A 9,401-nucleotide genomic window follows, 5' to 3' on the forward strand; every position below is an offset into this window, starting at 1 on the left:
TACGCTCATTACTTTGACCAGACGATCATAAATAACGAGATCGACGACACCATCCGCCTGCTGGAGGAGGCAGTGGAGCTGGTGTGCAGCACCGCGCAGTGGGTGCCCGTGTCCTGGGTGTACTAACCACACACACACACACACACACGCACACACTCACACACACACACTGATGGACTGCATCCCGGAACTACCAGTGCGTAGTGCTGTATATACCTATACATATATAAATATCTATAAATATGAATATATAAGTGATAGATCTGGTCGTGTGCGGATGCGGAGCGTTGTGGACGTTTTCTACGGTTTTTCTTTTTAAATGTGCGAGACGGCGTCTCCCAGCAATGATGAGCACAGTCAGTCGTGGAGAAGCAGCGCCCCCATTGGTCCAGGCCTGTGGGTGTGGCTCCGTGACCCCGCCCTCCTGGCCGTATAAAAGCACACACACACACAGACAGGAGCAGCGTCTGCACTGATCTGCTGCTGCGCGTCTCTCTCCATCCTCTGTTTACAGATGTAGGTTTGCACAAGGGCAGTGGAGCTGCTCCTCTTCCTCTAGATGTGTGTGTGTGTGTGTGTGAGTGAGTGTGTGCGTGCGTGTGTGTGTCCAGCGCAGACCGACCGGCCCGTGGACACACTCTGACCCTCATGCTCTGTGTAGTGACGTGTTTGTAAATTGTCCTGGGTCCTTGTGCAGATCGGGGAGCAGAATCTCCATTCCTGGATGGATGATGTGAGAAACTGTGCCGTCTTCAAGAGTATTACTGTTACTCAGAGAAACCCAGAGAGGATCTTATTGTGTGTAAATGTTTCAATGGTGCGTACATTTTGCGATTGAAATGAAGTAGTGTGTGCATAAAGCACTGAACAGACTGTGTGAACTCTTCATTTCAGGTGTAAACTCCTCTGCCGGTGACCAATCGCTCTTCAACATGTGTTCGTTTGTTTCTTTGTTTGTTTCTTTGTTTTTTTATCTATTTCCTTTCATGTGTTTCGAAAAAAGTAAATGCTTTTGAAATCAGCCCCTGTGTGTGTGTGTGTGTGTGTGTGTGTGTGTGTGTGTGTGTCAATGATGATGATGATTAGTGTGATTACACCGATATCCATATGGATCAACATTCCCATCAGGCAATCAGATTTAAAGGTGAATTATTATGAAAAACGGCTTCTCTAAGGCTTTTAAACCCAGTTGTGTGTGTGAAATACTCACCGGCCACTTTATTAGGTACACCTGTCCACCTACTTGTTACTGCAAATGTCTACTCAGCCAATCACAGGGCAGCAGCTCACTGCATTTCAGCATGTAGACATGATCAAGAGGATCTGCTGCAGGTCAGAGCGAGCATCAGAATGGGGAAGAAAGGAGATTTAAGAGACTCTGACCGTGGCATGGTTGTTGCTGCCAGACGGGCTGCTCTGAGTATTTCAGAAACTGCTGATCTACTGGGATTTTCACGCACAACCATCTCTAGGGTTTACAGAGAATGCTCCGACAAAGAGGAAATATCCAGTGAGCGGCAGTTCTGTGGGCGCAAATGCCTTGCTGATGAGGCCAGAGGTCAGAGGAGAATGGCCAGACTGGTTTGTGCGTGTCCACAGAGAGCTCGGGCAGAATAAAGCCACTCCACCTGAACATAAACAATGCGCGAGCTCGCGTTTACACACGTGACCCGTCACGGTGCGATATCATAGTTCAGTGACGTCATTGTGTTCCGGGTCTCGCTGTCACTCAGAGAGGCCGATGCTCGATATTACCGAAAATAAACAAAACACCGGCACACCGGACCCGGCAGTTGGCCGATTAGTGAGCCCGTCAGCACGCGGTCGGTTAAAGGTATCGGTGTCGTGTTCCGGGTCTGCCCGGGTGTCGTGGGGTGCGCCGGTGACGCAGGAAAACAGCCGTGACGAGCAGACGGACACCGAAGGAGCTCGGCGGCGACATGGAGGAGCACCGGTTGCAGACTCTGTGAGTGACCGGAGCAGCACCGACACACGTTTCTCCACGCCTGAAGTGTGTGTGTTGGATAGACAACAGCAGCTGTTCTTCAGTATCCAGCAGCAGCAGCACATCTGGCGAGTAAGGTGAAGCTTCAGGCCCGGAGACCCAATTGCACGCTCAGACCAGCTCAGAACTGCACTTCCAGACCTATTGTTTTCTCAGACAGTGCCACCTGCTGTTGGGCTGGGTGAAGCGGCAGGTATAGAGACCCAACTGCTAGAGAGTAGCAACATCAGACACGCCAGTGTAAGGTCATTGATTAATAAAGCGATTCCTGAAAATGACCAGGTTTTGTGGCATAAATCAATGTGGTGTAAAATATGACACTAACACACAATTATTTCAGTGTTTAATTTGATCAATATTAGAGCCAAAAGAGCATTATTTTCTGATATTTACAGCTTGCTCTTATTTTCAGTGTTATTGTACAATTCTGGGATGATTTTCTAGAATGATTTCTGTCAAAATAAAACATTAAAGTAAAAATGTTCAAATGAAATGTTGAATATATTACGCAATAATTATTTTATTTTAGTGCTATGCAGGTCTACAGTACATCTGTATTATCCATCTGAAAGAGCTACCGAAGACAATAACAGCAACACAATAACAGTTTATCAGTTATTAATAAGTTCTGTAATGATTACTAACACGCTTTTTGGAAATCAAACTATCTGCATAGAATGTACAATATGAGCTCTTAGCTTACAGCAATAATAATCAGCTTGTGTTGTGTGTTTTCCCAGATTGATATTGTAATTCAGAAAGGGAGATCTGCTCTCTGCCAGCACTAATGCAGTCACCAAATGCTGCAGATATTCCCACTGTTTTACTCCAGAGATGAACACAACACTGTAAAGCATTGATTTGATTTGAGGATATTTTCTAGGTAAAAACTTATTATTAATCCAATTATTATTTTCAGCATTTATCCATGCACTGTGTACAGCTTGATGACTTGTAGGAGCTCATGAAAAGTACAGAAAAATAAAGCTTATTGTGAGAAAATTACCCAGAGAACTGTCATTTACTGTGCATGAAGATAATATTCATTCCCTCAGCTCAATACCAAACACTGATAAATGATTAACAACACAATACATGTCTGAACATATTGAAGTAACTGAACAAAACTATTTACAAATACAATCAATAAAAATACAGCAGAATATACGCATTAAATCAAGATCTAGCATGTTTAATGCTTTATATAATAATGTCTTCAATCATAGCGTAACATTTTATAGTAGAAAATGGTTTAAGTTACAATTTATGAGCAGCTGGATCAGGTTAGTCGATCTGTCACACAGCAGGTGGCGCTGTGCAGGTCTGAGCGTGTGGTTGGGTCTCCGGGCCTGCAGCTTCGTGATGTTGCATCTGGTGGGTATTCCAGAAAGCTGAGTAAACTCATCATCTGCTAAACGCTGAACTCTCGGTTGATTCACCCTAAACCTGAGTTAGTTGAGGTGTAGAATCTAATCTCTGAGACATGTATAAGGGTCCACAGTGTGTCTCTTCTGCCTGAACGCATCAGTGGTTTCCTCGTCTCCTCATACTTCAGTCTCATCAAACCTTCTGACCAATCAAATGCACTCCAGTGTCTGAGATGCCCCGCCCCCTTCTTCTCATTTGTATTTCACTGGCAAATCTGTGAGAAACCTAAAAACTATTGGCTGTTTCTCAAAAGGGGGAGGGGCTACTCTGATGAGCACAGAAGCCTGCAGTATTGATGATGTATTGACGATGAGTCTGCAGTATTGATGATGTATTGATGATGAGTCTGCAGTATTGATGATGTATTGATGATGAGTCTGCAGTATTGATGATGTATTGATGATGAGTCTGCAGTATTGATGATGTATTGACGATGTATTGGTGATGAGTCTGCAGTATTGATGATGTATTGACGATGTATTGGTGATGAGTCTGCAGTATTGAGGTGTACAGGTGTGTTTACATGCACTGCCCAGATGTTGTCCAGGTCCTGCAGTGTCAGAGATTTCTCCTTAATGATGAAGCGCTTAATGATGAAGCGCTGTTCTGCTGGATCCACTCCTGACACACACACACACACAATGTGGGGTCAGTAGAGGGGGTCAGTGCTGTGGGGTCAGTGCTGTGGGGTTGGTGCTGTGGGGTCAGTGCGGTGGGATCATAGAGGGAGTCAGTGCAGTGAGGTCAGTGCTGTGGGGTCAGTGCAGTGAGGTCAGTGCAGTGGGGTCAGTGCTGTGGGGTTGGTGCTGTGGGGTCAGTGCAGTGGGGTCAGGGCTGTGAGGTCAGGGCTGTGAGGTCAGTGCAGTGGGGTCAGTGCTGTGAGGTCAGTGCAGTGGGGTCAGTGCTGTGAGGTCAGTGCTGTGAGGTCAGTGCTGTGAGGTCAGTGCTGTGAGGTCAGTGCAGTGGGGTCAGTGCTGTGAGGTCAGTGCTGTGAGGTCAGTGCAGTGGGGTCAGTGCTGTGGGGTTGGTGCTGTGGGGTCAGTGCAGTGGGGTCAGTGCTGTGAGGTCAGGGCTGTGAGGTCAGTGCAGTGGGGTCAGTGCTGTGAGGTCAGTGCAGTGGGGTCAGTGCTGTGAGGTCAGTGCAGTGAGGTCAGTGCTGTGAGGTCAGTGCTGTGAGGTCAGTGCAGTGGGGTCAGTGCTGTGAGGTCAGTGCTGTGAGGTCAGTGCAGTGGGGTCAGTGCTGTGAGGTCAGTGCTGTGGGGTCAGTGCTGTGAGGTCAGTGCAGTGGGGTCAGTGCTGTGAGGTCAGTGCTGTGAGGTCAGTGCAGTGGGGTCAGTGCTGTGAGGTCAGTGCAGTGGGGTCAGAGCTGTGTGGTCAGTGCTGTGAGATCAGTGCTGTGAGGTCAGTGCTGTGAGGTCAGTGCTGTGAGGTCAGTGCAGTGGGGTCAGTGCAGTGGGGTCAGTGCTGTGAGGTTAGTGCTGTGAGGTCAGTGCAGTGGGGTCAGTGCAGTGGGGTCAGTGCTGTGAGGTCAGTGCTGTGGGGTCAGTGCAGTGGGGTCAGTGCTGTGGGGTCAGGGCTGTGAGGTCAGTCCTGTGAGGTCAATGCTGTGAGGTCAGTGCAGTGGGGTCAGTGCTGTGGGGTCAGTGCTGTGGGGTCAGGGCTGTGAGGTCAGTGCAGTGGGGTCAGTGCTGTGAGGTCAGTGCAGTGGGGTCAGTGCTGTGAGGTCAGTGCAGTGGGGTCAGGGCTGTGAGGTCAGTCCTGTGAGGTCAATGCTGTGAGGTCAGTGCAGTGGGGTCAGTGCTGTGAGGTCAGTGCAGTGGGGTCAGTGCTGTGGGGTCAGTGCTGTGAGGTCAGTGCTGTGAGGTCAGTGCAGTGGGGTCAGTGCTGTGGGGTCAGGGCTGTGAGGTCAGTGCAGTGGGGTCAGGGCTGTGGGGTCAGTGCAGTGGGGTCAGTGCTGTGGGGTCAGGGCTGTGAGGTCAGTGCAGTGGGGTCAGTGCTGTGGGGTCAGGGCTGTGAGGTCAGTGCAGTGGGGTCAGTGCTGTGGGGTCAGTGCAGTGGGGTCAGTGCTGTGGGGTCAGTGCTGTGGGGTCAGGGCTGTGAGGTCAGTGCAGTGGGGTCAGTGCTGTGGGGTCAGTGCTGTGGGGTCAGTGCTGTGAGGTTAGTGCTGTGAGGTCAGTGCAGTGGGGTCAGTGCTGTGAGGTCAGTGCAGTGGGATATCTAATGTCCGTTACTGGTTTCCAGGTCTGATCTTATCATGCCGCCAGTTTCTCTCTGATGTTTTGCTGTCTGTTCTGGGCTTCATCCACACATCTGACATGAGCACATGTGAGCACACAGTGTAGAGCAGTGCTGATGATGTGTCCACGTGTGTGCAGATGTGGAATTCTGATTATTGATCTTTATTTTGAAATGTTGACTATAAGTACAAACATGAAAAATACCTTTATTTCTGAGAAATGCAACACCAACTATTATTAATGATTAGCATGTGTGTAATTTAGCGATTTGCATACATCTGCACCTTTTAAATTCATTGTCACAACACAGAATATCAGTGTACGTTTGTTTTAGAAATAACTGTAAGAAACTGGCAGAAAACACACAATTGTAGTACTTGTAACACACACACACACACACACTTTGCTACTGTGATCTAGATGAGTTGTTTTTCTCTACAGAATCTCTACAGCAGCTGATTTCTCTGGTGTTAGTGGAAGTGAAGGTGTGCTGTTGTGTTTTGGCCTCTGTCTCCCCCTTGTGGCTATTAAGGGGATATCAGCATAGTCAGTGATCTGAAACTCCTGTGGCTCTTTTTTCCAAGTGGTGCTCGCTGCAGAGCCATTTGGGCGAGCTGAGCTCCAGCGAGGGGGAGCTTGAGCTTGAGCTCCACCTTTTTTGCACTTCTTCTATGAGTGATGTCACTGGGGGTAGGGTTAGGGGTGGGGTTGGTGTTTTTGACTGTTCATGCGCAAAGCGCAAAACACAGGGCGCAAACGCTTTCAGGGCGTGTCAGAACACATTTTTGCTAATTTAAGGACGGGAAAATCGGCTTTGCGCCGTGGCACATGATCTAAAAGGGTTGAGTTTATTTTCTTTATGAGTTATAGGTGTGTTTTGAGAATAAACCAATCAGAGTCTCATCTCTCATTCTCCTTAAGAGCCAGCTGCGTCGCGCCAAGAGCGCATTCACTATTTACAGGACGTAAAGTAAGTCTAAAGTGGAGAAACTGAGCATTTCACAAGCAAACAGTTAACTGTTGTTTTTTACAGAAAACTGTTAATCAGAGCATCTACTGCGTGAGAATGACAGATAAATGATCTACTTTCACTTTCACTCTTGGATAGGGAAACCTGTAGGCACAGACATCAATTAGTCTATAAATAATTAATTGTGTTTGTTAAGCGCAAATATTCGTTTTAAAACTATTTCTAAATTCAGTTCTAATTTCCAGCAAACGAATAAATGAACAATAATAATGAAGTGTGCTCAAACACCTGAGTTATATCCTAAAACACATGCTGTGCCCCATATTATCTAAAACCTGACAGGTGGGCAAATCTAAGCTTGTTTTTAATAAAACAAATATAAATATGGATATAATAAATAATACTGCTGATAATAATAACATTATACAAAAGCAAATTGTTATGAATGAACTGAAAAAGCCTCCCGAGATGAAGAAGACAAAGCAGTGATTTTTCATATTTATGTAGGCTAGAAAATAATATGTTTTGTAATATTTTAATCCTTTATATTTATATCCTATATCTATTCTTATTATATCCTATATATATATCCTTAATATTTACATTTTTTCAGATGTAAAGATATTTGTCTATTGCTCTCTTGTGTGTATTAAGCAGTGTGTAAGCGAGGCGCAACTCTGCGCTGGAGTTTAGACCGGGTTTGTTTTGGTCTATTGAAAAATCCATTATAGTTTCTCAGAATAGCAACGCGCCAGCGGTCCGCCTCAGAACACCTTCCTATTTAGAGCAGAACGCCTATGAGTGCACATATGAGCACTAATGCATTTGCTATTTAAACAGCGTAGCGCAACGCCTCAAAACCACTCCAAGCTGAAACTACCAAAAGACTATTGCGCCGCGCCTTGCGCCACACTGCGCCGGGTATTAATACTATACATTATATAATATACACTGCGCCAGCTCCCTCTACAGGCTGTTGGGGTGCTGCTGCACTCAGTTCATGCCAGTGGAGGACACTACTACTCCTACATCCTCCAGCGGTGTGGTGGCGGCAGCGACGGACTGATCCACCGCTGGTTCAAGTCTGACAACGGCGACGTACAAGATGGAGGAAGACGAGGAGAGGAAGAACCAGTGTTTTGGTGGAGAATACATGAGCGAGGTGTTCGACCACATGATGAAGCGCAGAAGCGCTGCTGGAACGCCTACATCCTCTTCTACGAATGCTGCAGGGGGCGACAGCGAGCTGCTGAAGGGCATCACCCAGCTGAGCCTCGCGCCGCGACAAAACCTGCCCAGCATGCCCTCCGCCATCGAGGCCCATATCCACAAGCAGAACCTTCAGTTCATGCACAGCCTCCGTTCACACACACACACACACACGTGCAGGCCGCTCTGTGTAAAGCGACATCAGGGCAGTGTGTCGATCCTCTGCACAGCACACATCTCCCCGTGGGTCCAGCTGACCCTGAACCAGCTCACTGCAGCTCCTCATCTGACCGCCTGCTGTCCTCATCCTGCAGGAGCTTTAGTTCAACTGGATCATAACACACACACACACACACACACACACACACTCACGCACACACACACTCTTAACCCTGCTCTGAGTCTAGTAGCTGTGAATGGAGCTGCCGATGGCCTAGTTCTGCATTTGCCCTCGACTCCTCCCACTTACTCTGTTCTGTCCAATGGGAATGAGCTGCTCTGTTTCTGAGCAGATTTACAGCGAGGTCATCATCTTCATCATCATCATCATCTACACTGTAAACACTGAACCGCTTCCTTCATCTGCTCCAGCTAATACAGTTTCCTTTATCAGAGATGATGATGTTCATCTGAGACGCCTTCTGCTTCTGTGTGTGTGTGTGTGTGTGTGTGTGTGTGTGTGGTCTGCAGTGCGGGTCTCTGCTGCTGGTTAGTGTGGGGAACTGGTTAAACTGTAATGATCTTAACTAGTCCTCAGATCATCCCTCTGGCCATCTGTCAGGATCAGCGTCTCTCGGCGTCTCACACACACTCACCTTCTCTTCTGTTGTTCAGGATTACTGTAGTTTGAGTTCTGCAGCTCTTCAGTGAGACACACATGGACAGCTGAGCCAGAGACCTGCACAGAGCCAGCAGCACACTGTACAGGACACAGCAGAGTCTGAATGAAGGATACTCGACTTACACGAGTGTGTGTGTGTGTGTGTGTGTGTGTGTGTGTGTGTGTGTGTGTGTGTGTGTGTGTGTGTGTGTGTTTCTGATACACTCATCCACAGTCATGCAGAGTGCAGCATGTTCATCTCCTTCACACAGAGATTAACCCTTCCTGAACCTGCACATCACCATCAATAACTGATTAATCAATGTTCAACTAAAGTCCTGTAGCTCAAGCAGGCGCAGTGAGTCTGCACTTATAGAGCATATAAACTCCAGATGATCTTTGAGCATCATCATCCTCATCCTCAGTGAGGTGTCCTCGGTACATGTAGAGCAGTAGCCCTGCACAGCGCCTGCGTCAGCCTCCATTTTATTGACATTTTTAACTGGGTCACATTTATAATCATTTTTTTAATAAAGGTTGATTTTGGTCTGTGCTTGATATCTGGCCGCACTCGCGCTGTGAGCAGCTGAATCCGTCATTCTTCAATGTTATTTTATTCATTTCTAGTAAACAGTTCAGTCTCGCTGTGGCGTCGCTCGCTCCTCCAAATCTCGCGAGACTTCCGCTGATTCGCGTCGTCCAATAAAATGACGCGGTTTCCGCTGCGCTCTT

The 9,401-nt window shown here is 47.3% G+C and overlaps 1 protein-coding gene across 16 annotated transcripts in view; it reads left to right on the top strand.

The window, feature by feature from the left end:
• Positions 1-1,021, top strand: part of caskb (calcium/calmodulin-dependent serine protein kinase b) — a 75,929-nt gene extending 74,908 nt beyond the window's left edge. For 15 of the 16 annotated variants that reach the window (XM_073952433.1, XM_073952436.1, XM_073952434.1 and 12 more), the window contains one exon: positions 1-1,021. This exon is cut by the window's left edge and continues 51 nt beyond it. In XM_073952433.1, coding sequence (XP_073808534.1) covers positions 1-126 — 126 coding nt within the window. In that variant the 3' untranslated portion in view covers positions 127-1,021. The other variant, NM_001142376.1, reaches the window with a different exon arrangement.
• Positions 1,022-9,401: the final 8,380 nt, after the last annotated feature.

Source organism: Danio rerio, chromosome 6 (assembly GCF_049306965.1).
Source record: "Danio rerio strain Tuebingen ecotype United States chromosome 6, GRCz12tu, whole genome shotgun sequence".
In the NCBI taxonomy this organism is placed as follows: Eukaryota; Metazoa; Chordata; class Actinopteri; order Cypriniformes; family Danionidae; genus Danio; species Danio rerio.